The sequence below is a fragment of the Mirounga leonina genome, unplaced genomic scaffold, assembly GCF_011800145.1.
Source record: "Mirounga leonina isolate KUSES-001 unplaced genomic scaffold, KU_Mleo_1.0 Mir_454, whole genome shotgun sequence".
Taxonomy (NCBI): domain Eukaryota; kingdom Metazoa; phylum Chordata; class Mammalia; order Carnivora; family Phocidae; genus Mirounga; species Mirounga leonina.
In genome coordinates this window covers 4589175-4616879 of record NW_023270763.1, presented here as the reverse complement: position 1 = coordinate 4616879, position 27705 = coordinate 4589175, and the positions used below count along the sequence as shown (strand labels likewise).

The following is a 27705-nucleotide window of genomic DNA, read 5'->3' as shown; positions in this document are numbered from 1 at the left end:
ATCAGGATGGTGACGTTCTGTGGACAGGAAAGGAGAGGATGCTCGGGGAATTTCGAAGGCACGGACTGCTCGATTCTCAACCTGGGTACAGACCTTTTTTTTCTGAGAGAGCATGAGCAGAGGGAGAAGCAGACTCCCCACTGAGCAGGGAGCCCCATGTGGGGCTTGACCTGAGCTGAAGGCGGATGTTTCACCAACTGAGCCACCCAGGTGCCCCGATGTGTGTATATTTTTAAATCAGCCTTACTGAGGTATACACTGCAAAATCACCCACTGTAAGTGTACAATGAGTTCTGACAAATGCATATAACTGTTTTAACTACCACCACCATCAAGATAAAGAGCATTTCCATCACCCCCAAAAAGCTCCCTGTGTCCCTTGGCAATCCATCCCACCCCCAACCCCAGACAACCACTGGTATGCTTTCTGTCATCATGTACTTCTGTCTTTTCTAGAAGGTCACATAAATGGAATCTTACAATAGGTCTTTTGTGTAGGGCTTTTTTCAGACAGCAAAATGCATCCAAGCTGTATGGATGTTTGCTGCTTAATCTCAAAAATATGTTTTATGTTGTTTCACAATTTATAAATTCAGGTATTTTTAAAGTCACTCATGTCTTTTCATATGTACAAGTATATATTTTAAAATAAAAAGAACTTAGGGGCACCTGGGTGGCTAAGTATCTGCCTCTGGATCAGGTCATGATCCTGGGGTCCTAGGATAGAGCCCCACATCGGGCTCCCAAACTTAAATAGTTACAATGGTGAATTCTGGGTAGAAGATCTTTGATCTTTCAGCCTTTTTATATTTTCCAAAATTTCTATGTTGGATACAAATTTATTTTTTCCCCCTTTTTTCCTTCTTTTCAATTGTAGCACAAATTTCTTTTATAATCAGGGCAAAGATTATACAGGGTTAAGTATGTTGAGTAAGAAAGGAAAAAATGTGCTTTTCAAACTTAATCAGTAAACAAATTCAGTAAAGCTGTAGGACACAAATCAAGAGGGACAACTTGGGGAGTCTTGCAGGGTCAGTCCCAGACTGCTGCGGTAAAGCAAATACTGCAACACCGTGAGGAAAATGAATTGTTTGCTTTCCCAGTGCATGTAAGGTATGTTTACACCACACTGAAGGCCATTAAGTGTGCAATAACGTGTCTAAAAAGCCAATGTACATACTTAAATTAAAAAATATTTTATTGCTAAAAAATGCCAACCACCATCAGAGCTTTCAGCTAATCAGTCATAATCATGGGTCCCAGATCAATATAACAAAATATGAAATAATGAAAAAATTTGAAATATTGCCAAGAACTATTAAATGAGACAGAGACACAAAGTGAGCAAATGCTGTTGGAGAAATGGGGCCCCGACAGACTTGCTTTTAAGGCAGAGTTGCCACGAATCTTCAATTTATTTAAAGAAAAAAAGAAAAGAAAAAGCAGTACTTGCAAAGCACAATGAAACAAGGTATGCCTGTGTGCAGAAATCTGTTCTTTTTGTAAACTAATAATGAACTATCAGAAAAATAAGAAAGCATTCCCACTTAACAGTTGCCCCCCAAAAATATGAAGGAATAAATTTAGCCAAGGAGGTGGAGACCTGCCTACAGTAAGATGCTGATGAGAGAAACTGAAGACACAAATGAGTGGAAAGATGTTCCGTGCTCACGGACTGGAAGAACGATACCGTTAAAATGTCCAAACCACCCAAAGCAACCCGGAGTCACTGCAATCCCTATCAAAATTCCAATGGCATTTTTCAAGAAATAGTCCACATAATCCTAAAATTTATGTGGAACCACAAAAGGCCCTAAGTAGTCAAAGCCATCTTTAAGAGGGAAGAACAAACCTGGAAGCCTCATGCTCCCTGACTTCAAACTAGGTTATAAAGCCACAGTGACCACAACCGTATGGTACTGGCAGAAAAACAGACGCAGAGCCCAGAAATACCCAAGTAACTGACAACAAAGGAGCCAAGAATATACGATGGGGAAAGGACAGTTTCTTCAATTGACGGTGGTGAGAAAACTGAAGCCACGTGCAAAAGAATGAAGCCGGACCCCCAGCTCACATCACACACACACAAATTATAACTCAACGACGGATTAAAGACCTGAATATGAGGCCTGAAACCAGAAAACTCCTAGAAGAAAACCGGCAGTAAGCTCCTTGACGTTGGTCCTGGTGATGATTTTTTAGATTTGACACCAAAAGCAAAGGCGACAAAAACAAAAATAAACAAGAGGGACTGCATCCAACTGAAAAGCTGCTGCACGGCAAAGGGCACCCCCAACAAAAGGAATGGGAGGAAATGTGCAAATCCTCTGATAAGGGGTTGATACCCAAAATATATAAAGAATTCACACAACCCAACAGCAAAAAAACAGCTTAAAAAATGGGCAGAGGATCTGAATAGACATTTTCCCCAGAAAGACCCGCACACGACCCACAGGGACGTGAAAAGGTGCGCAACATCACTACTTAGCAGGAAATGGAAATCAAAACCACGGTGAGATCTCACCTCACACCTGTTAGAATGGCTAGGATCAAAAACAAAAACAAGGGCGCCTGGGTGGCTCAGTCGTTGGGCGTCTGCCTTCGGCTCAGGTCATGATCCCAGGGTCCTGGGATCAAGCCCCACATCGGGCTCCCTGCTCGGTGGGAAGCCTGCTTCTCCCTCTCCCACTCCCCCTGCTTGTGTTACTGCTCTCGCTATCTCTCTCTCTGTCAAATAGATAGATGGAATCTTTAAAAAAAAAAAAAAAAGCTGCTGAATACAGTCTTAAGATTTATTGATAATTTTCTTGTCAGGTTATATCAGATTAGGAATATGAAATCAAAATATTAAAAAGTCACTTGGAGGGGCACCTGGGTGGCTCAGTCGTTAAGCGTCTGCCTTCAGCTCAGGTCATGATCCCAGGGTCCTGGGATCGAGCCCCACCATCGGGCTCCCTGCTCGGCGGGAAGCCTGCTTCCCCCTCTCCCACTCCCCCTGCTTGTGTTCCTGCTCTCGCTGTCTCTTTGTCTCTGTCAAATAAATAAAAATAAAATCTTAAAAAAGAAAAAAAAAAAGTCGTGTGTCCTTTATAGCCATGGGAATTTATCTTAAAAAAAAAAAACAAAAAAGCCCCCCAAACCCAGATATGTCAAGTGGGCGCGAGGACGTGGGGAACAGGGAACACTCGTGTGCTGCTGGGGGGAATGTAAGTAGGCGCAGCTGCTGGGGAACACAGTACGGAGGTTCCTCAGAAAGGGCAAAGTGGAACTACCGTATCATCCGGCAATGCCACTTCCGGGTACGCGGCCGAAGGAAGCGAAATACCGACTTGAAGAGATGCGTGCACTCCCGTGTTCGCGGCACCGTCATTTGCACCAGCCGGCATGTGCAAAGCGCAGCGGAAGGGTCCGTCAGCACGTGAGCGGATCAGACAGGGTTGTGTGTGCGTATATGCACACGATGGCCGTGAAAGAATGAAGACGGAATAAAGCAGAAGGAAGTCCTGCCATTTGTAACAACACGGATGGACCCGGAGGGCATTATGCTCCCCGAGGTAAGGCGCACAGACTTCTTCATCCTTGCGAACACTGCGGGATCTCACCTACGTGTGAAATCTAGAAAACCAACCAACCGCAAACCAAAAACCAAGCTCACAAATCTAGACACTGGGGGTTGGTGGTTGCAGAGGTGGGGCCTGTGGGACAGGAGAAGGGAGTCAAAGGGCACAAAGTCCCCGTTATAAGTACGTCACAGTCACTGACGGGGACAGAATACACAGCTGGGCGACTACAGTCACCTGCTGTGCGTCTGGAAGTTGCCAAGAGAAAAAATCTTCCAGGTTCTCCCCACAAGAAAAAACCCGAATTCCGTCCCTACGGGAAGCGACAGACGCGTCTTCTGCGTTGCGCGCAGTCACGGCCCAGATCGTGACCTCGCGCCCCCGGCCCTAATGCCGGGCCGCCGGGCGGCTGCACGTCCGCTTGCACCGGCAGGAGCGCGGAGCTCCGCTCCCGCGGCCCCGGGAGAGGCCCTTCAGCGTCTCCACCGACCAGGCCTTCAAACAGGCCGGCGCGGCGGGCGCGCGCAAGGAAGTCCCGGCGGCGGAGCGGCCCCCACGCACGTACCTCAGCAGCCCCCTGGGCGGGGAGAAGGCGTAGCAGCGGACCTGCGGGTACGCGCTCCGGAGCATGATGGCCAGCAGGGCCGCGGCGCCCGCCCCCAGGCTGTGGCCCACCACCACCAGCCGGTACTCCTGCGGGCCAACAGAGAAGGCGGCACGGTGAGGGCCAAGGAGCAGACTGCGCACGCGGGACAGACAGCGAAAGAAAAGGCAAATCAGAATCTCACGGGAGCGATGCTGAATGCTTGGCTCAAAATCCCATCGTTGACGAGGCGCTGGTAAACGTATCTGGCGGCTTGAGAAATCCCCTAAAAATGCAGACAAGAGAGGGCGGCTGTTGGTCATCGGACGAGGCAGGTTCGGCCCCATGACAGGGCTACGCCGTGCACGCTTCTGCGTCTCCCCAGAGCCGAGGTGAGCGTCGGGGAATCGGCGGCCGCAGCTACCGCGCCCCGCCGTGCTCCTGGCCCCCGGCGCAGGGATGGGCTCCACGTGGAGCGGGTGCTCCGTGCCTAGTTCCGGGGACCACCCACAACACCTTTCCAGCCAACGGATCTTTCCGTGGCTTTTCTGCAGCCACACGGTATTTTGCTGTATGCGCGGGCCACGGTCCCGATGGCCGGTCCCATTTAGATGATAAATGACTGATCTTTTAACAAGACGTTAAAACATAAAGTTCTGAATCGGTGCTAACGGATTCAGCATCCGGTTTCTGCAGAGGCAAAACGAAGACCACTGGAAGCTGAGTTCTAGGAAGGTTAGGTTTTAATTCCAGAGAATAAATACAACATAAAACCTAACAAATACAGCTGTCCTAAGAACCAGGCTTCCTGAAAATGAAGCCGTCTCCACGGAGGAGAGAGCACCCCGTGGACGAGACGGGCCTGTCTTCTCCCCCCGCACGAAGCGGGGGAGATCCTGGGCCGAGATGGGAGACTCGCGGCTGCCTCGAAAGCTCCTGCAAATTCCCGAGCCGGTCACTATCGAGTTCCGCGGGAGAGGGCTGACCCGGCCACATCCAAGGGAAGCTAAGAGGAGGTCTGACGGGTTTACTGTCTGGGAAGAGCACCTCCCGACGGACCACCGCGCTTCCCGGCCTCCCCCGCGGCCGGCCGTGCAGCCACCTCCCACCCGCCGCGGGGACCGACCACGTGTCCGCCTCGGGACAGCTGAAGCCGAAAGGGACCTGGACACAGCGGCCGTGGCGGAGGCCCTGGCCTGCATCACACACACCGACACTCCCCCCGCCAGCCCCGGAAGGGCCAAGACTGCGTTCAGCCGCACAGCTTCGAGCTCCAACCGCTGGGACCGGGATCAGAGGCGGAGAACAGCTCTGCCCTCAGGCCCGCCGCCGCCGCCACCACCACCGCCTTCCCGGCCCGAGGGAGCTGCCCCCGGCGGGAACCGGGCTGGAGGGGGCCAGGCCCAGAGCGCACCTCGTGCACGCACAAAGCCTCGAGCTGCGGCCGATTCTAAGAACACAGCCGCAGCCCAGCCCACGGGATCCTGCTGGGTATTGTGTGGTTGGCGAGTTGATGTGTCTCTGTAAGAAAGTAGAACATTTCTCTTTTTCTTCACACGTGCCCAGTAGTGACACTGGACTCTTCTGTGACTTGAGACCCAAAAAGACAGTTAAGGGTTAAAGGGGAAAATTCACATTCCCAGGGCTGTCCCACTTCTAACTGGTGGCAGAACGAAAGCCTCCAGTCTGGCTCCAGTCTGGCCCTGTCCTGAAAACCGTCCAGGTGGGACCGTGGGGCTCCATCAGCTACACTCTGGTTCTGACACACATCTTTATAAAGATTACACTTTTTACTTAAAACATGATCACCAGAGAAGTAATACGGGTTTTGGTTAAAAAACACACAAGTATATAAAAACAGCACAGGCCCATCGCCCTCCACCCCGACATCCCTCTCCCCGGAAGGAGCTGCTGGAACCTCCGGGACAGAATCATTCCCTCAAACGTGCAAACGCCCTGCTCTGCAACCTGATTCGTCATCCGGGAAACGTGAGCCCAAACCACAGTGAGATACCGCCTCGCGCCCACTAGCACGTCCGGCTGGAAGCACCGAAACCCGGAAAGTAAGCGGCAACAAGCACGTGCGGAACGAGGGCCTGGCTGCTCGCTGGTGGGACGGGAGATGGTGCAGTGCGCTGGAACACAGCCCGGTGGTCCCTTGAAACGTTAAACGCGGCAAACACCACCAGACACGCAACCCCACGTCTGGGCAGGTTCCCTAAAGCACGGGAAGGAGGGACTCGGACAGCTGTCTGTCCGTCCCTGTTTCCAGCAACAGCGCTGACGCCGGCCGACGCCTGGGCGTGACCCCCCGTCCATCCGCGGACGACCGGATCAAGCAAAGGTGGGCGCCGCACACAGCGCGGCGTCGCTCAGCCACAAGGGGAAGGGGCCTCTGACACGTGCTACCGCCTGGATCCACCTCGAGGACGCTGTGCTCAGTGAAAGGACAAACAGCCGCGTGACTCCACTTCTGGGGGGTCCCGAGAACCAGCGCCCTGGGGGGTACTAGGTTACCAGGGGCTGGGCGTGGGGCGGGAGGAGCCACCGCTCACGGATACGGAGTTTATGTTTGGGATGATGAGAAGTACAGAGCCTCTGGGAGTCTCTGCCGCCGCCGAATCGGATGCTTACAAAGGGAAAGGGGTGCAATGATGAACATCATGTTACACAATTAAAACCCTTTTAGAAAACAAGTCCGTCCGAGGCAGGCCGCTGCGGTCCCGCACAGTAAGACCGAAAGGAGAACCGTGTGTTGTGACACCGGCGGAGGGAACCGGCCGGGCCACGGGGAAGTGCTGGGGGGGCCGTGGGAGGGTGGGGGGACGTGGGAGGCACTCCCGGGCGGGGGCCCTGTACTCAGCTGAAGCTTCTCTTCTCCACAATATAGGACTTTGGTCAAGGGAAGAGCGTTCGACTGGGGTTCAAATGCCAACTGGCACTTACTCCAGTAACTGTGTGGCCTCCGGCAAGTCCCTCGATGGCTCTGAACCTGCTCCTTTCTCTTAAAAAACCAAAGCAACCTCACGAGGTTGTCATGAGAATTTCCACGAAAAGAATGAAAAGCACTTACTTTGCACAGCACTTGGCACCTGGTAGCTACCTGTTGTATGGTTAGCATTCCCGGGAGAGAGTCAGAGTTGGAAAAATCCTGACCCCTTTTAGCTTCACCGTAACGGAACATTCCTGAACACACACCCCAGGGCTTGTACCTTGTGTGCCGAACAGTCTTGCACCCCACACTCTAAGTTGAGGGTCTCATTCTCCGCTGACAGGTCCGTGAGGATGTCCTACAAAGAGTGCATTGGAAGAGGCCGTTGGGACGAGCTGTGCATGGCGGCCGGGGGGCAGGTCCCTCTGAAGGACCGCGGAGCGCTACGGTCTCCTGGGTCAGACTGTTGAGGACTGAACCTGACACCTGACCTTGGGAAGGAAACCCAGGAGGCTAGGAAGCTCCCGAGGGACCCACGGTCGGCAGGGAGGGGGTGTGGGACATGGCTAAGACACACCTGCTGCCTTCCCTCACTGCACACCTCTTCTAAGTACCCATGAAGCACAGAGTCCTGTACCTGGGTTTTGAACAAAGCATGCTTCCTGTCCTCAAGGGGCTATCAACGGCTCACTGAAAGCTAAGGGAGGGTAAGAGATGCATCAGAGGGGAGAGGGGTGTGTACTGCAGGGCGGGGGTGGGGGTGGGCTTCCTGGAGGAGGTGGCACCTAAGCCAAAGACTAAAGGGAAAACTTGCTTTCAGGGAACAGAGAGAGGTGGGCAACCCCACCTAAGGGGCCAAGAGGACCCAAGGCAGAGCGTCTGAGCACAGGAAGGAGACACAGGGCCAGGCGCATGGGTGCTCAGAGGGGCCGCGGGCAGAGCCCGAGAGGCAGGTGCATCCCCAGGACCCAATGCAGTTAACCCGCTGGGGATGGGACTCCATAGTGATACCCTGCAAAGCTCAAGGGGACTGCAGCCCACTGGAGAACCACCGGCAGGCTGAGCTCTGGGCGGGAACCAGAAAGGCAGGCTGGGGTCAAGTCACAAAGCATCAACAGAGCTGTGATAAGACACGTGAATTTTCTATTAAAAACTAACGGTGGGGCGGGGGGGGCGCCCTGGGTGGCTCAGTTGGTTAAGCGTCTGCCTTCAGCTCGGGTCATGATCCCAGGGTCCTGGGATCGGAGCCCCGCGTCAGGCTCCCTGCTCCGCGGGAAGCCTGCTTCTCCCTCTCCCACTCCCCCTGCTTGTGCTCTCTCTCTTGCTGTGTCTCTGTCAAATAAATAAAAATAAAATCTTTAAAAAAAAAAAAAGTAATGGGGTGAGGTGCCTGGGTGGCTCAGTCAGTTAAGCATCTGACTCTTTTTTTTTTTTTTTTAAAGATTTTATTTATTTATTTGAGACAGAGAGAATGAGAGACAGAGAGCATGAGAGGGAGGAGGGTCAGAGGGAGAAGCAGACTCCCCGCCGAGCAGGGAGCCCAATGCGGGACTCGATCCCGGGACTCCAGGATCATGACCTGAGCCGAAGGCAGTCGCTTAACCAACTGAGCCACCCAGGCGCGCCCAGCATCTGACTCTTGATTTCGGCTCAGGTCAGAGGATCTCAGGGTCATGAGATCGAGCCCCGTGTTGGGCTTCAGAGTGGGTGAGAAGCCTGCTTAAGATTCCCTCTCTTGGGCGCCTGGGTGGCTCAGTTGGTTAAGCGACTGCCTTCGGCTCAGGTCATGATCCTGGAGTCCCGGGATCAAGTCCCGCATCGGGCTCCCTGCTCGGCAGGGAGTCTGCTTCTCCCTCTGACCCTCCTCCCTCTCATACTCTCTGTCTCTCTCTCTGTCTCAAATAAATAAATAAATAAAATCTTTAAAAAAAATTAAAAAAAAATAAAAATAAAAAAATAAAAAGATTCCCTCTCTCTTCGCCCTCTGCCCCTCCCCCTGCTCACACGTTTTCTCTCTCTAAAAAATAAATAAAATCTTAAAAAAAAAAAAAAAGTGGGGGGGCCGAGGGAGGTTTCTAAGAAGCAGTGATAACATCTGACCCACGTTCTAGAAAGAGTTCTCTGTGGATGGTATGAGGACTGACTGGAAAGATAAGAAACCAGAGACAGGGACCAAGGTAGAAAACTGCTTCCCAGGCCTGGGAGGGGAGACGGGGCCACAATGGGGGCCATGGGGCCGTAAATGGAGAGACAGCCAGAGAGACCAGGCAGGAAGCCAGGAGAGAAAGCGAGGACCACTCCATGGTGCCTTCAGGGGCCAGCTGGGGGATGCTGCAGAATTATTAGAAATGGGGGCCAGAGGTGAGGCATCTGCTTTCCTCGGTGCCCCAGGCAGGGCCCTGGGCAGGTGCACAGTCCCCGCCAACGCTCCGAGCGGCAGGCCCTGCCCCGCAGGGGGCCGAAGGCTCACACTGTGGCGTCTCGCTACACTTTCTGCGTCAGCAGGGAAGTGAGGACCAGGAAATGAGATGGAGCAAGGGCCAAGAACAGACCAGAGAGCACGACATGGAAGGAGGGCAGCAGCTGCCCACTTATCCGCACAGGGCCGAGAAGGCGGGGCCGGGCCGGCCAGAACAGGGCTGGCTGGCGGGGGGAACAGACATACACGGCAGGCCCCGCACCCCCGAGAGTCAGGCGGGCGCCTCTGGAGGAAGTTCTCCAGCAGGGAACCCAAGCCTGCTGGTCTGTTTCTGACACTTCTCGGTGGAAAGGAAACGACTCCCTCCACTTCTCCAAAGGCAGCATTTCACAGCCCTGGGTCTGCTTCTGCACTTTCTATCCTGGTGTTTCCGGCTACATCTCCTGCTCTAACCGATGAGGGCTCTACCCTCCGTTCCAGCAAAGGCGGGTCTCCCGGTACCCGTGGCTTGCTGTTCACCCCACCCCTTGTCCCCGGGCCTCGAGCATCAGGCCCCTTACCTGCAGAGACATCGTTCCTCTCACGGCTACCACAACAGATTCTTTCCTGTGGTCCAGAGCCACTAAAAAGGGAAGCTCATAGACCTGGAGGCGAGGGAAAGAAGCATGAGTTTTCGACAGTGAGAGCGCGCAGCTACAGGGCCGAGTTCGGCCGGCCCGGCGTCTCTTAACAGTTCACAATTCAGCCGTGGGGCCCGGCCGTTCTTCCACAGATGGTGGTCTGCTTAAGAACCCACGATGTATCTCTACAAGGACTTCCGGCTCCATCTCTGGGATGGGAGGGCCTGGGAGCCCCCTGAACCGGCATGCAAACCGTGCGTGCGTGTGTGTGCGTGCGTCTACGCGCACTGTTCTGGGGGAGATAGTTTCTAACTTCCATCACACTCTCGAAGGACCCCGCGACCCCAGAGCAGGGACGAGGCGCCGCTGTACTGACCTTGTCATGAAAGCTTATGTGAATGAAGTCCCTGTACTGCAGGCCCGTCGTGTGCAGGATGGAGCCGAAGTGACAGTGGAGCTGGTCGCCTCCGACCAAGTCATATTCCGTCGTCCTGCTTCGACAACTAAATACACAGGCAAATGTGTCAGTTACAGTACCGACCAGGGAACATCAGGCCCGCCCCCCGCTTCCCCAGCAGCCGCGAGCCCCGGGCTCACAAGGTTCGGCCCTTCCTCTGGGTCCAGGAGAACAGCCTGCGCTATTTCCAGGCACACCTCTCACTACAGTTCTGACTTCTGGGGTCATGTTAATGTTTTACGTATTCAAAAAATAAATTATATTAAGAATGGGAGAGACTTTAAAATCTCCAGGAATGGGACAAACTGGCACCTTGTTTCCTCCTATGATGGACCAAGAAGGGCAGGACGTTCCTCCCGAGGAATTCCTGCCAAAAATGTGTACTCGACTCCAACCCAGAAGAAACCATCAGACAAATACAAACTGAGGGCCGTTCACAAAATACGTAGACTACCGTGCAAGGCAATGTCACCAGCACGCAAGACCGGAAATACCACGGAACTGTTCCAGACAGACAGCCAAGCGCCACGCGTGAGCCTCACGTGGAGGAAACCTTGCTCTGAAGGCTCCTACTGGCCCAAATGGGAAACTGGCCACAACCTAAGGGAGCTACTGCTTAACGCGAGCTGCGCTGGTGCGGGGCGTGCGGAGTACGTAAAAGGAGGCCTCGTCCTCAGGAAACGCGGACAGGGCCGTGCCCTCTGCGCGGGCAGCCTGGCAGGAAGCGATGGTGACACAGCGCATGTGACCACACAAGTCACGACTGGTGGCTCCAGATAAACGATCCACGGGCCTTCTCGGTACTGCACTCGCGGTTTTGACGTGTTTCAAAACAGAACGTTTTTGGGAAAGGGGAAACGGGATTATTTTTAGAAACTACAGTGGGGCGCCGTCGGAGTGACGGGCGGAAGGCAGGCGGGGGCCCAGGCGCGCCCACCTACCAGTCCCCGCCAATCTTGCAGAGCCCGGTGAAGGGGTTCCGATAGATGTAGAGAGGCCACCCATAGGCCGCTGCTGCAAACTGCATATAATGGTGACAATTGGCTAACTCGGCGTCCAAATCAGCTTCCTGAAGAGAAGAAAAACAGCTTTTTGTTTCGGGGAACCCATTACGGACAAGACCAACTCACAAAGGTCATAAACCTGAACTCGAACTCCTGATGCCCCTTTCTTCCCTCACTGAACAGACCTCAGCAGACTTCCACAGGGGAAACTCGTCTTTAAACGCGGACTAAAACAGACCCCTCACTTTACAGGAATGCAGCAAGTATGGTGGAAATGAACAGCAAAAATCCCTGCTGACTTTTGTGGCCCCTGCTGGAACGAGCCAGGGACTGAGTTGGAAGCGCATGAGGACAAGCAGAGCGCCAGGCCCCCGCGGCAGCAGAGCCGGAAGGCCCGGGCACCTGCGTGAGGGGCAGAGAAACCCATCCATCCGCGTGCAACCTTCTCTTTCAGAAGCCTAAACAGCTGTGGCAGGAAAACTCCTCCAGCAAAACCCAACTGTTCTGCTCCCTTGGCCCAGAGAAGAGAGCAAACACGCCCAGGGGGAATCAGGCCCATCCCAGAAAGAATTTTTGCTATGTTGACTTCAGCCAATTTCCTAAAAGAGAATGCTTTAAAAATACAATGGAGGAGGGGCACCTGGGTGGCTCAGTCGGTTAAGCACCTGCCTTCGGCTCAGGTCATGATCCCAGGGTCCTGGGATCGAGCCCCGCGTTGGGCTCCCTGGTCCGCGGAGAGCCTGCTTCTCCCTCTCCCTCTGCCTGCCGCTCTGCCTATCTGTGCTCTCTATGTCTCTGTCAAATAAATAAATAAAATCTTTAAAAAAATAAAAAAATAAAATGGAGGGTGAAGTGGTCAGGAATGGGCTCCCTCTACCCGAGGGACCACAACTAGCAGAAGCCACACATCAGATTCTAAGCCAACTGTCCTGAAATCGTTGCTGGCCAGTCTGTTTTGTTTTTTGAAGATGTATTAATAGGAGTAAATGTCAAAACTGTACCAGCCACCAGAAAGGGGCTTACCTGGGGGGGCCCCGGGGAATGGCTGATCACCCCCTCCGGCTCCCGGCTGTTCCTGATATTGTCCTGTTGCTGATGGAGAAGGGTGAGGCCCGCCGCGATGTCGCTGGGCACCAGGTCTGTGTCCTGGATGTAAACAGTGGCTTGTCATAAACTCAGCAGGGACGGCCCATGAATTCCTTTTTAAAATCCGTTTTTTACAGTTCATACGCGCACACACACACAGGTATGTGTAAAGAGGTTCCTTAGAAGTATTTTCAAGACTCCTTCTATATGTGAGCTTGATGATTTTTACTATCCTGCCCTCAGACAAATCCACCAGAGAACACAGAAATGTTGCTGAGCTTTTATTTTCAAATTTCATTTCAAGTAACTTAACTGACTTCACAGCTTTTGTATAGTTGGGAGCAAATGGGTAAGTTCACCATCTTTGTAGTAATGGCCAATTTTAGCCCAAATTTAGCCTCTTGCTCAAGATGCCCTGGTTTTGTTCAGAGTCCCTGGTAGAGATTTGAGAGACTGAACTTAGACTCACCGGCTACAGCAAGCCTCCAAAAGAACCTCAAACTAGGACAGCAACAGAGGGCGTCTCTTGTGCCTGCCTCCCCCCTTCTCCCTCAGGCAGACTCCTCTGCTGCCTCCAGGCACTTCTGGTCCACAGGGACGGACCAGGCACTGGCCACTCGGCCTCTGAGCCATCGGTTCTCCCAGCTGTCTGAAGGCCAGACTGAAGCACTCCTTGAAGGTTACTTCAGGGAGACCCACTTCTCCAGTCCCGACATGGAGGCTGTTGTGGCGACTGCTACCAGCCTACCGGGCCGGCCCTGGGCCCTGCAGATGCAGACACTGCACAGAGCAAGGAGGGACCGGCAGTCGTGCAGGACGTCATGAGAACGCGTCTCCCTTACCTGGTGTCAGTGCCGAACACAACAGTTTACCAGAGAACATTACAGGAAAACGACGGATGTGAAAGAAAAATGAGTATTTCCAAATCACTGAAGAAACTGCTCTAGAACGAAGATGCCTTCCTACATTGTAATAACATATTCAAACTCTCCTTCAAAAGCAGAATAATCTATCATTTCTATCATGCTATAAAGTAGTAAACAAGGTCTGATACCACCCTGGATGCATGACACCGCCCACACCTGGCGCCTGCAGAGGACCAGCTGGATGGAGGACAGACGATTCAGACAACTGGCAAATCATCCCAAAATATGCAGGTTCCATCATTTAGCTCCTTAAAAATGAACTAAAAATCCTGACAGTGTAACAAACAGGTGGCAACACCAGGACGCACCGACCAGAGAGACGGGGCCCACAAGCTCAGGGCCCTGGGTTAACGGCCCCTAGTCTCCCCCCGACTCCGCCACACCACAGACCACACGTGGGCAAGAGCTCTTGACGTGAACGGGGGATCAGCCATCAGCTCCAAAGAGAGTATTCATCTTAACATAAGAGACATTTACTTAGGAGAAAGAGACGAAAGCAGACCCCTTCAGCTTACTGAAAAGTAGGTTGAGAAAAGCTCTGCCGTACTCGAAAAAGCAACTCGAGTATGGTCGTCTTTCCCGACACAACAGCACAGGAACTTGATTCTGGTCTCCCACACGCTGGTAGCTGCTGTCTTGAGGCCGTTAAGTAGCTGGCTCGACTCATGACTATCCAGGTGGTTGGGGCCAGAGGAGGGATACGGAACCATTTTCCCCCCGAGGGGGTCAAAGACGATGATGATGGTGACCACAGTGGAGATGATGATAATCCAACTGCAAAACAGAGAGAGAAGGCATGATGACCCTGGTCCCACATCCAGATGCGGATCTCCCAGAACCAGGTTGAGGTGAGCAACTTGTTTCTTCTAGGAAGTTCTTTTTTTTTTTTAAAGATTTTATTTATTTATTTGTCAGAGAGAGAAAGAGTACAAGCAGGGGGAGGGGCAGGCGGAGGGAAAAGCAGGCTTCCCGCCGAGCAAGGAGCCCGATGCGGGACTCGATCTCAGGACCCTGAGATCATGACCTGAGCCGAAGGCAGACGCTTAACCGACTGAGCCACGCAGGTGTCCCTAGAAAGTTCTTTATGAGCCTGTGGCTGGCCCAGGCCGCACAAAAATCAGAGCCTTAGAAGTGAAGATCACAAAAGAAAAAAGCAGATGCCTGGTAGGCAGAGTTGCAGCCTGGGCACGGAAGTAGCTGGAACCTGTTCTCCATGGTCCACTGGCCATGACCCAGGCCCTTACTCCTCAGTGCCTCGGGGTTCTTCTCAGTAAAACCGAAAGAACTGTGCCACATCGTGGGAAACTCTGATGGGTCTTTCATTCATACGTGTGAGGAACAACATGCCAGACACTGCGGTTCCCAGACACGTGTGCCACGGGAAGATGCGCCTCTGCGAAGGGGATCTGCTGCCCGCGCGCGTGTGGCGTGGGCCGGCCGGCATCAGCACAAGTCCCCGGATTGTTCCTGAGACTGTGAGCCTGGAAACTGCGAAAACCCAATCCCGTGCGTTAGTCCCTGTCACGATTCCTGACACCGCGTTTCTTCTCATCCTGCCTTTAGTTTTTGCCCTTGAATTGGTCTTTGGGTTTTCTTCCTTCTTAAAACAGAAGGGATAGGGGCGCCTGGGTGGCTCAGTCGTTAAGCGTCTGCCTTCGGCTCAGGTCGTGATCCCGGGGGTCCTGGGATCGAGCCCCGCATCGGGTTCCCTGCTCAGTGGGAAGCCTGCTTCTCCTTCTCCCACTCCCCCTGCTTGTGTTCCCTCTCTCGCTGTCTTTCTGTCAAATAAATAAATAAAATCTTTAAAAAAAAAAACAAAAACAGAAGGGATAGAATGCAGAAGAATGAGAACCAGCAAGAAAGAAAATGATATCAATAAATGCGTTAACAGGAGATGAATTGTTTCTTATATATAAACCCATGTCTCTCAATTTTTAGGATTTACTCAAAAAGGTGCAACTTCTAACAATTTTAGGAAGCCCACATGACTTGGGGCTATCTGCAGTGACTCAGAAAGGTCTGCTTCTTACATCTCAAATGCATCCGAGCCAAGGAACTGAGAGAGAAGACGAACACCTGACCTGATGATGACGGTGGCAATGACGCCATTCACCACCGTCCTGTCACACTGCACGTCGTCTGCTATCCAGGCGGACCCCAGAGAAGCCCAGACCATCTCTGGCAGAAAGAGCGCGAGGCGGAGGTAAAGCAGTTTGGACATAGATTTCCGTGGTCCGGGATTACAGATGGTTCCTGAAACACAGAAGATATTCAACCCGGGCACCTGGCTTCTTCAGAGACTTGCTTTCCACAGACACAGAGTGTGGCAAGCATCTGTTAGTACTGTAGGCGCGCCTGGTGGCTTCTACTCGTAACTGGAAATCAGTGCCCAAGGCTGAGAGCAAGTAGCCAAGGGCGGGGTGGAAACAGGACAAAAAGCCTCAGATTCATTTCCTAGATTTACTAGGGTTTCAAGATACTTCAGGGTTCTAACTGGGATGACCATATATAATCATTGTCCAAATTGGGACACTTCTGAAAGAGGAAGGAGGTGCTATTAAAAATTATGCTGGGACAACTGGCACAAAACAGAGCTGTCCCAGGCCAACAGAGATACACGGTCACCTGAGTTCTAGAACGTAAGTCCACCATCTGCTTGAGACCTATGGCGTTCAGGCACCATGTGAAACACTTCACACCCATTCTTCTGTAATCCTCACGACTCTGAAGATAGTCACCATCCCATTTTACAAAGGAGGAAACTCAGGCCAACTGGGCTTAGTAACTACTTTCTAAAACATAACCCAGAGGGTGCATGATGGGTGGTAGGGTCGATTAAGCGTCCGACTCTGGATTTCAGCTCAGGTCATGATCTCAGGGTCGTGAGATTGAGCCCTGCATCCCGCTCTGTGCTCAGCAGGGAGTCTGCCTGAGATTCTCTCTCTCCCCCTCCTCTCTCTCTCTGCCCCTCCCCCTGCACTCTCTCTCTCAAATAAATAAATAAATACAATCTTAACAACAACAACAACGAAAACCCCCACAATCCAGGTCTGCATAGTCCCGGTTTTCCGCCTCACCAACGTCTGCACTCTTGGGAAGTGAACAATTCTGACGTGCGAGAACGCTTGAAGAAACCTAACATGCAGACACAACCTTTTCACCGTGTGTCTCAAACAAACCCAAGCATCCCACTGAGGTCCGTGTGCTTTAATTCCTGATGTAAAACATCAACTCGCTCCCTCTGGGAAAAAGTTGTGATAAATACTAACTGAAGCAACATAAAAATGCCACATGGTTAAAACAAAAACAGTGAAAAAAACCCCAAAACCCGAAACAGTGAGTGAAGACATTTCTAAGATGTAAAGAATGATTTGGGATTAGAATGGATTACTTAGAGTCACATTTTAAAATGTTAAGACACTCTCCAGTTTCATGTTTGGCACGAAGACAAAATACAAGGTAACCAAAACACCACTCTCTCTCTGAGGAACAGTGAGTGCAGACATAAAAACTCGGTGCTCTCTGGAGCCCGCTGCTAACAACAGCCGATCACCTGTAAAACAGGCAACCCGACCCGGGCTAGCGCCGTGAACACCGACGCTCCGGGAATGGGATAAAGTCGGAAATGAGGAAGCAGAAAACGGAGTTCTAAGATTCCAAAAAGAAATCAAGATACTGAAAAAAACCTCCTTTATATAGTCATACCCGCCAGTGAAAACATTGTCATTTACTTAGATAAGAGATTTTCCTCTCAAGGCAAAGAGGGGACCGGCGTGCACCCGGCTGCTCCCGGGGGCGCAGTGACGCTGAGAACCCAGAACTGACGAGCTGGACGGAATGTCCTCAGCGCAGCCCGCATCTTCATCAGGCCGAACCATTTGGGCAGAGACCACAAAAGGCAGGCCTGCGTCACAGAATCTTTGGTTCAACACCTCTACACTGCAGCAATCTTCCCTGGCGTGAGATGAGCAATGAGCTCCCAACACAAATACGGAGGCGATGCAAGGAAACCTCCCAGAATCACGATCAAACCCAGCGAATGGCACACCCTGGAGGCTGAGGGTGTTCTGCCAAGAAAACGTGGTAGTCATGAGGCTGGACCTTCCCCTAATTAAACCTCCTACATGGTAGGAACAGTAGGATTTCACCAGGGAGGTTCTCCAATCAAAACTAGAAACTGCCACAATAGCAAGATTCTTCCCAACTACGCTACACTGATGACCAAGAAAAGGAGCAGAGGTGAATACCCAAGCATCAGTGTCTTGGGTAAAGATGACTGACCCCCACTGGTCCCAAGCACGTACAGCCTGTGGTGTCTCCTTTAGAGAGTAATACCAGCGCAAAGCTACAAATCATGGCCTTTCTGCACAAGTGACAGCTTAATTACTGATATGCCTTATGGAACAAAAGGGCAGCAGAAGTCATCCATGGATCAAGAGTAAAACTAACAAGGACACCTGGGTGGCTCAGTCAGTTAAGCTCCCGACTCCCGATTTCGGCTCAGATCATGATCTCGGGGTTGGCATTTAAACTAACATAATTTCGGGGCGCCTGGGTGGCTCAGTTGGTTAAACTAACATAATTTCTAAACTGTTGTTTTTAGGTCAGTTGTGGTATCTCTAGCCACAAGTAACAAAAGTAAAAGCGGGAAGGACCTGGGACCTTCCCTGGCTCCGGGGACTGGAAATGCAGAGCATGGGCACCATGGCGCTCTGGCCCCTCACGGCTCTGCCCTCCTCTGTGTCAGCTCATCCTGGCAGTGAGTGGAGATATGGCGGGAATTCAGCAGCTCCTCCCTCCACAGAATCACCCAGACTGAAAACAGCCTACTGCTTCTGGATCTTTCCTAGAGGAGCAAGGAAAGACTCCCCAGAATTTTCCAAAAAACTCCTGAGTTTCACTGGCTCAAACTGGGTCACACGTCCATTCCGGAACCAATCACTGACACATGAGGATCATTCCTGAGCTGGGTGGAGAGTTGGCTTCTCTGACGCACTGATTTCATATGTGAGGGAGAGGGATGGGGGACGTCCCGAATAAAACTGGGTTCTGTTTGGAAGAGGTTGCTGGATAGGCAACCCACCCATAACACAAACAACTGGCACATAACGCCTAACACGTACACCGTCAGATGTTTTCTGAGCTCTGACTGTGAGTGTGAGATGGGGCAGGCCTTAGGCAAGTGCTTACGAGGGGGAGCCTCAGTGACATGGCCATCCATCACGGCGTACGTGCCCTGACACCACCAAAAATACCTGAAGAAAACCATTTAAGGGAAAAAAAGCTTACATTCCTGCTTCAGATCTGAACCCACGATTATAGCGGCATACTGGGTCTTCTAACCAGACTAGGACATGAACAGAAAGGGCCAATAAATGAGATGATACCACAGCTGAAGGGACACCAACCTAATTACTTCTTTCAGAAATTCAGACTTCATGGAAAAACTCCATGGTGCTAGGGCGCCTGGCTGGCTCAGTCGGTTAAGCATCTGACTCTTGGTTTCGGCTCAGGTCATGATCTCAGGGTCACGAGATCAACCCCTGCATCGGGCTCCATGCTCAGTGCGGAGTTTGCTTGAGATTTTCTCTCTCTCCCTCTGCATCCCCCGCCGCACTCTCTAAAAAACACCACCACCACACCAAAACCACAACTCCACAGTGCTAAAGCCACACAGAGGGGACCGACACAGATCACAGAACTGGGACCTTCTTCGCTCTAGACATTCATGCATGCATTCATGTTTTCAGGGGCATGCTAAATTACACAGAGCTCTCTTTTCCATATATTTCTCTTTAACTGGGCACATGCCACACCTCTTGGTCATCCAGAACCCTGTGGTCTTTCTCTTGAGGGCCAAGAAACACTTGGCCACTAACATTTCTCTATCACTCCCCATGAGCTATCCCCATCTTTTAAGTTTCAGTTGGTCATTCCACACCATCAAGATCATGATTCTGCCGCCCAGTGAATCAGCTATTCCCTCCCAGTGCTTTCCCCATCATCTGGAGTGTGTGAGCGTGCCTCCCACATCCCCACTCAAGCAATGATGAAATGTGCTGGAGGGCGGCATGCCATTCAGCCCTGCCTCTGACTGCAGTTTTTAGTTACTAATGCACCACAATGCTCGGCTCCTCCTATGAACCTGAGCACTCATACAGGGAGGCTCCCAACATTTTCAGCAAAGTGACTGCAGAAAACTGTAACATGGAGAAAAAAAATCATTAAGAATAGATGGAACTGTTACAACTCATATTTGGGACAAATAACCCAACTTAAAACGGGGCAAAGGATCTGAGCAGACACATCCCCAAAGATGATATACGAATGTCCAGTAAGCATACGAGAGGATGCTCATCAAGGAACTGCAAATCACAACCACAGTGAGATCCACCAGGACCGCTAGGATCGGAAAGTCAGACAAAGGTAAGTGCTGCTGACGATGGGGAGAAATGGAAACTCTTTATAAACTGAAAGAGAAATGGTGTAGCTGCTTGGAAACCAGCCTGCCAGTTCCCCAGAAGGTTAAACACAAGGTTACCACATGACCTAGCCATTCCACGCCTAGGCACACATCCAGGAGAAATGAAAACCTCTGTCTATACAAAAACACAAAAGCGAACGTTCATAGCAGCTTTATGTGTAACAGCCCCAAACTGTTAACAACCCAAATGTCTACCGACTAACAAATGGATAAGTAAAAACGTGGCAAACCACTCGATGTAATTTTTTAAAAAGACTTTTTACTTATGAGAGAGAGAGAGAGAGAGCGTGCACACAGGAGCTGGGGCAGGGGGTTGGGGCAGAGGGAGAGGGAGAAGCAGACTCCCCACTAGGCAGAGAGCCCGACGTGGGGCTCGATGCCAGAACCCTGGGATCATGACCTGAGCCAAAGGCAGATGCTTAACCGACTGAGCCAATATTATTCAGTCATAAGAAGAATGAAGAGCTGACACACACTAAAAGGTGAACGAACCTTGAAAACATTATGCTAAGTTTAAGAAGCCAGACCAAATGGCCACACAGTGGGTGACTCCACCTGTATGATCCAGAATAGGTAGATCTACAGACAAAGTAGATTAGCAGATGGCTAGGGCTGAGGAAATTGGGGAAAATTGAGGAGGATTGCTAATAGGCATAGGATTTTTTGGGGGATGATGAAAATGTACTAAAATTGTGGTGATGGCTGCACAACTCTGTGAATATACTAAACATCATGGACTTGTACATTTTAAGTGGGTGAACTGTATAGGACATGAATTATATCTCAATAAAGCAATTAAAAAAGAATAGGTATCAAATAGAAAAGGCTACCCTTTACCTTTCATGCTGACACACACAATGGCGGACACCGTACATATAATAACTGCTAGGAGAACAAGAAGAACGATCAAATAACTGCTGAGCAGGGCGCCGCCTGCACAGTTCAGCTTCCCTCTGTGCATGAGGTACAAAGTCAAAATGCCAATCCACCTGCCGAGAGACAGGGAGGGTCAGAAATGGAAACCAAGGAACTACATTATAAAACATTACAGAATGAAATAAAAGGAGTTAATATTAAACAAAAAAATTTTAGTTAAAGATTTTTAAAAAGCTAATATTTCCCAAAGCAAGGCGAAGTTTGCTTTGGAATATAATTTTCTCCGATAAAAGATCTACTAAAAGAAAACAATAAAAAATCTACTAAGTCAATTACAGAGCATGGCCTTTTTTTAAAACATGAGTTTTATCCTTTCTGTGCTTACATGATTGTTCCTAATTCTCTGCCTGCTCTAATATCTAAGAGGCATTTAATGCCATAAGCAGGCAACTATAATGTGGGCTGATGAAAAACGGCAGCCCTACCATGACTCAGAAACATGCAAGTGTAAACCAACAAAATACCTGCTTGCTAAAATATTAACAAGGTAATGTTCACTTCTGGGGATTAACAAGAAACTGACAAACACTTTTTGTCATCTGCTGTGTGTAATGCAAAAACCAGGAGGTGGTAATCGAGTTATGCCAAGATGTTCCACAGTGAACACTGATTAAGCTTGAAAGGCCACGTACTGCAGACTTATTTATAGATTTTGTAACTCGGTGCAGAACAAGGAAAGACAGCACCAAACACCTCAAAGCAACAGTGACCAGTCACCAGAAGCATTTCAGCAAAGGGCTGAACATTGCTGGCAAGAACGCTGTTATTAAGGATTCGAGCCCAGGTGTGGAACTGGGACTAGAGGACATTTTATGCTTTTGCCAGTTTTGTGGTATTAGGACTTTGGGTCTGGAAATAACAATGGGAAATGATACGGGGGAGACCTGGCTCTGAAAACTATGAAACTACTGAGGGGCCGCTTTCAATATTTCACGTTCTTACATTCCTTTCCCCTCGAGAACGCACTCTTATTCCCTGCCCGGCCCCTCTGGGAGCAGCCTTGAGGCGCCCAACTCCACTTCCCATCGGTTGCACACTCTGTGCCAAGCCTGGCTGCTCGTCGGGGAATTCGGGCACAACCGGCTCCAGAACGACAGGCAGGCTACTATTTCCCATCCTCTCCTTTGGTTGACACTTGATGCCCTGAATTTCCATGCCGAGCGCCGTAATGATGCAAGTGGCTGTTCCTGGCTTCAGGAAACAGTTCCCGGAGGCCACGGCCCTTGGTCGGCAACCCCGTCCCGGAGGCTCCCGGGGCCAGGCCTCGGGGTCGCACGCGACGGGAGACCCCCTGGGGGACCCCGGGCCCAGCCTCCCCGCTCCGGCCTCAGTGTGCCCTCCGAGAAATGGGGAGAGCGGCTGCACGCCCGTCCTCGGAGGCCTCGCGCGGTGGAGAGGCCCAGACGAGGGAACGTGGGCACCGCGTCCGCGCGCACAAACCCGGCGACACGGCCACTCTTCCCGGGCCGCCCGCCCGCGCAGCCCGCCGCCCTTACCACACCACTCGCAGGGACAGCTCGAAGAACCCCGGGAAGACCAGGTCGTCGCTGGCGATGGCCCAGCGCCGACCGAAAAGCACCATCCCGGGCATGGCTGAGGCCCCGCTGCCCGGCCTCGGCCAGCCCGCCGCGCGCCGGTGGCCACTCGGAGCCCCGCGCCCTCCGGGACCCAACGCCAAACTGACTGCGACTCGGCGCAGGCGCGCGCGAGGGGCGGGCCCGGCGCACGCGCACTGAGCCCCGCGCAGCCGCTGGACCCTCCGCGCCTGCGCCGAGGCGCTGACCCGGAAGGCGCTGGTCGGCTTGTTAGGTGGTTTGCACGTGTGCGAAGTCCGTTCTGATAACATTCCCGTTTTGTAGATAAGGGGTCTTCGGGGCGCGGAGGAATGAGCACCTGCAGAGGCCAGCGGGTGTTAATGGCAGATCTGGGAGTCCTCCCAGGTCTGTGGGCCTCCAGGCGTGTGATGAAGTTCACCCTCGGTGCTACCCGCGGTCAGGAGTGCCGCGTTAGGACGCCTCTCGAGTTCAGGGTTTGAAACCATCCGGCGGCTTGGGGCTGGGGCGTGGGGAAGATCCTGATCCTCAGAGCCTATGGCCCTGAGCACTTAGCACCTCCACTCTGCCCCACCCTGGTCCGCGCCCCCTTGAGCCCCCTTCGTCTCGTGCCAGCCCGGGTCTCCCCACTGCGCTCCCTCATCCTGCCCTTGCCGCCCAAGCCCCCGCCCCCCGACAGTGCATTTCCCCTGCGGCAGCTGGGGCGACCTCGTTGAACCGTCAGAGCTTAGGATCTTGCAAGTCTGCACTTTGCGCATGAGATTGACTCCAACCCCCCGGGAAAGGCTCTTCCCTGGTAGTCACACACCACAAGTCTGTCAATGCGTGTTTCTCTGTCTCCTTGGGTTTGGGTTCCCATTCTCTCTCTCCATCACCTCACTGCCTGCCGCCCCCCCCCCCCCCCAAATACATCAAGCTCATTCTCGCCCCAGGACTTTTACGTTCTCTGTTTCCTCGGCCAGGGATGCTCCTCCCCAGTTACTTCCATGTCTCTGTCTCAGGTCATTCAGGCCTCAGTTCAAGTGCCCCCGTTTCAAAGAGGCCTTCCCTGGCCACCTTATCTAAACAGCACACCCATCTGTTCCCATTCCCTCACTCTGCTTCGGTTTTCCTCCCTGATACTTAATCACTCCCTGACATTGTACCACGTTTATTACCTTTCTCCTCCCACCTTAGGGTGTAAATTGCATAAGCAATTTACTTCGCTGGTTTTGTTTACTGCTATGCACATAATGGAGCAAATTACAGGCACTTATTAAATACTTGATGAATAAACAAACTAATTGAATGTCAAGGTTTTCTAAGTCTGAAGTTCCTTCAGGGATCTGCTAAAGGGCAGGATTTCGGAGTTAAAAATAGTATCGAAATTATATTGATGGTTGTGGAAATCATACAGGGAATTGTAGATGGGGAAGTTACAAGGTTTCTATAGAAAAGAGAACCATGGGCACCTGGGTGGCTCACTTGGTTAAGAAAAGAGAACCATTCATTATAAAATAAGTATTCATTGGGTACTTGGTGTGGCCAGAAGTGACTTAATCGGAGAGGTCAGACTTCCCCGAAGAAGATACTAAAATGAGATCTGGAGGAAGAACAGGAATTCAGTGGAAGAGAGTGATTCAGAAGCTAAAGGGCTGTGCCTATGATCCAAATATTCTCAAATGTAATAGTTCCCTTTTGAAAACAGGATTTGTAAGGCTTAGCAATAAGATAATTCTTCTATATAAGCTTTTGTTAGTAAAGATAAAGAAGATACTGATGACTTAATGTTACAAACAATAACAACCCACCAAACTATGATTTCAAACAGGTAGCATACACATTAAAAATAAAAGAAATGTGTTTTGTATAGCTTTTTTTTTTTTAGATTTATTTATTTGGGGGGGTGAAGAGGCAGGGGGAGAGTGAGAGAGAATCCAAGCCGACTGCGCTGAGTTCAGAACCCAAAGGGGGCCACGATCTCAGGAGCCTGAGCTCACGACCTGAGCCAAAACTAAGAGTCAGATGCTTAACCGACAGAACCACCCAGGTTCCCCTGTATTTTATGTAATTCTAATCTCTCGGAGTATGTTTTGCTGTTTCCTTTTTTTTTTTTTTAAGATTTTATTTATTTATTTGACAGAGAGAGACATAGCGAGAGAGGGAATACAAGCAGGGGGAGTGGGAGAGGGAGAAGCAGGCTTCCCACTGAGCAGGGAGCCTGAGGTGGGGCTTGATCCCAGGACCCCGGGATCATGACCTGAGCTGAAGGCAGACACTTAACAACTGAGCCACCCAGGCGCCCCTTGCCATTTCCTTGTAACATTATTCCATTTGTTGAATTAGAGCTGTTTTAAAACATTATTCCATCATGTGGGTATCTCATACAAAGCATATTAATTCCCTTATTTTAGACAAGTTTTTCAATTTTCTATTTAAAATAGCTTTTTTTAAAAAAAGATTTCTTTGAGAGAGCGAGAGAGAGCACAAGCAGGGTGAAGGGCAGACGGAGAAGCAGATTCCTGCATCGGACTCCCTGCTCAGCAGGGGAGTCTGCTTCTCTCTCTCTCCCTCTGCCCCTCCCCACTGCTCGTGCTCTCTCTCTCTCTCACTCTTTCCCAAATAAAATCTTTTAAAAAATAAATAGATCTTTTAAAAAGATTTATCTTTAAAAATAAGTACAGTTGATCCTTGAACATTGTGGGGGTTAGGGGTGCCGACCCCACACAACTGAAAATCTGAGTATAACTTTTGACTTCCCCAAAATTTAACCAATACCTTACTGTTGACTGGAAGCCTTACCAGTAACAGTTGATTAATACATATTTTGAATGTCATATGTATTATATACTGTATTCTTTATTTTTTTAAAAGATTTTATGTATTTATTTGAGAGAGAGAGAATGAGAGAGAGCATATGAGAGGGGGGAGGGTCAGAGGGAGAAGCAGACTCCCTGCCGAGCAGGGAGCCCGATGCAGGACTCGATCCAGGGACTCCAGGATCATGACCTGAGCCGAAGGCAGTCGCTTAACCAACTGAGCCACCCAGGTGCCCTACTGTATTCTTTTTTAAAAATATTTATTTGCTTGAGAGACAGCAAGCACAAGGAGCGGGGAGGGGCAGAGTGTGAGGGAGAAGCAGGCTCCCCGCTAAGCAGGGAGCCCCACAGGGGGCTCAATCCCAGGACCCTGGGATCATGACCTGAGCTGAAGGCAGACACTTAACCAACTGAGCCAACCAGGTGCCCTTATATATGGTATTCTTATAATAAACCGGAGAAAAGAAAATATTAAGAAAATCATAAGGAAGAGAAAATACATGAACAGTTCTGTATTGTATTTATTGAATACAATATCAAACCCATGTTGTTCAGGATCAACTGTATTTCCTACTTCCAAAATATCCAAGTCAAAGTACAGCTCTTGAAAAGGTAAATGGGCCATCATGACTTTTATTTTTTATTTTTTTATTTTTTAAAGATTTTATTTATTCATAAGAGACAGAGAGAGAGAGGCAGAGGGAGAAGCAGGCTCCCCGCTGAGCAGGGAGCCCGATGCGGGACTCGATCCCAGGACCCTGGGATCATGACCTGAGCCGAAGGCAGACGCCCAACCATCTGAGCCACCCAGGCGCCCCCATCATGACTTTTAAATGATGAAAATTTTCAGATACAGAGAAGATGCCTGACACCTAAGGATCTACCATCCAGATGTAACAAGAGATAACATCCTGCCATAGATGCTCTATCTTGAATTTTGGGGGGAAAAAAATCTTTGGTATCCTTCTCTGCTTGTTCTTTCAGGTTAATTTCACTATGTATTTGCAAAGTACAGTAAGTATTCTTCAGAGACTTTCTTGGCTTTTCATTTTACCTTCATATTAACTTGGAGAAACTGTTATCTTTACTCTTTCGTTTTTCCAAATCAGTTGGTTCATTTCCTCCCCTATTCTCCCTTTGGGACTTAATTTTCTTTGATCTGAGAAAATGCCTGTGTCCTGAGTAAAGTTAATATCCTTGCATTTAGTCTTTGTCAGGTGGGGGTGAGGCAGTGTTAGCCAGGTGATCTTTCAGGAAACTGGATAGTTGTTTCTCTAAGCCCTTCTTTACAGCCCTGGGATCTTCAATTCTCAGAATTCGAAGTAAACAAGTGACTTTTTTCGTTTCAGGGCACACCAGTTTCCCTGTTACCCTATCAGTTATTGTCTTAGATCCCTTGTTAGAGGAATAAATACATTCCGTATTTCCATGCTGTTAGAACAGAGTCAAGGGTAGCGTAGTACTTGCCTAGAGACTCTCACCTTTTCAGTGCCCAAGGGGAAACTAGAGGTAGAGACCTGGCGCATCCTAGTATTATACAAAAGTATCCCCGTCATTGTTTTAAGACATTAGTGCTGTATTATGCTGCAACTTGCTTTTAAATTGCAGGGATAAGAGGGAATGGTTTCAGAACCCGAGGAGAAACGCCCAGAGCACCCACACAAGACTTCATACAACAAAGGCTAGCTCAGAGGGGTCAAAGAGTGCGGCGGGTGGGCGCCTGGGTGGCTCAGTCGTTAAGCGTCTGCCTTCGGCTCAGGTCATGATCCCAGGGTCCCGGGATCGAGTCCCACATCGGGCTCCCTGCTCAGCGGGAAGCCTGCTTCTCCCCCTCCCACTCCCCCTGCTTGTGTTCCTGCTCTCGCTGTCTCTCTCTCTGTCAAATAAATAAATAAAATCTTAAAAAAAAAAAAAAAAAGTGCGGCGGGTACTGAGCACAGTGAGGGTTCCTTGCTATTTCCATATTCAATCACTAGAAGGCGAAGCACACAGGAAAACCCCACCTGGAGCCCCAGTCCAATCAGCCCTCAGTAGACGTCACTCAGGTGGTTTGGGGTAGGTACTTAGCCGTCAATGTCTACGGATGCATTGCTCTCCCAGCAAGGGCAAAATTCACAAATATCATCAAGTAGGTCACAGGGTCTCCTGCCAGAAGTGGTTTCCAGCCAGCTTCTGAGGCAACTGTCCCAAACTAAGCACAAAGGGAGGGGAAAAGGGGTCACACCGGTGCCGAGCACTTAATGTGTGTGCACCAGGCTCTAATTTGAGCTTCACTAACATGGGCTCATTCACACCTCACAAAACTCCCGTGGCAGGAGTCTCTGCAGGAAACGGAGATGGAGACTCA

The 27705-nt window shown here is 50.7% G+C and overlaps 1 protein-coding gene across 1 annotated transcript in view; it reads right to left on the bottom strand.

The window, feature by feature from the left end:
* DAGLB (diacylglycerol lipase beta) overlaps nt 1–22695 on the bottom strand; it is a 28001-nt gene extending 5306 nt beyond the window's left edge. The window contains exons 1-11 of the mRNA XM_034988341.1: nt 22504–22695; nt 20909–21060; nt 15669–15840; nt 14103–14361; nt 12599–12721; nt 11513–11640; nt 10491–10617; nt 10055–10138; nt 7356–7433; nt 4349–4429; nt 4126–4253 (exon numbers count right to left, since the gene is read on the bottom strand). Coding sequence (XP_034844232.1) covers nt 4126–4253; nt 4349–4429; nt 7356–7433; nt 10055–10138; nt 10491–10617; nt 11513–11640; nt 12599–12721; nt 14103–14361; nt 15669–15840; nt 20909–21060; nt 22504–22598 — 1427 coding nt within the window. The 5' untranslated portion in view covers nt 22599–22695. The remainder of the gene's footprint in view (nt 1–4125; nt 4254–4348; nt 4430–7355; nt 7434–10054; nt 10139–10490; nt 10618–11512; nt 11641–12598; nt 12722–14102; nt 14362–15668; nt 15841–20908; nt 21061–22503) is intronic.
* Nucleotides 22696–27705: the final 5010 nt, after the last annotated feature.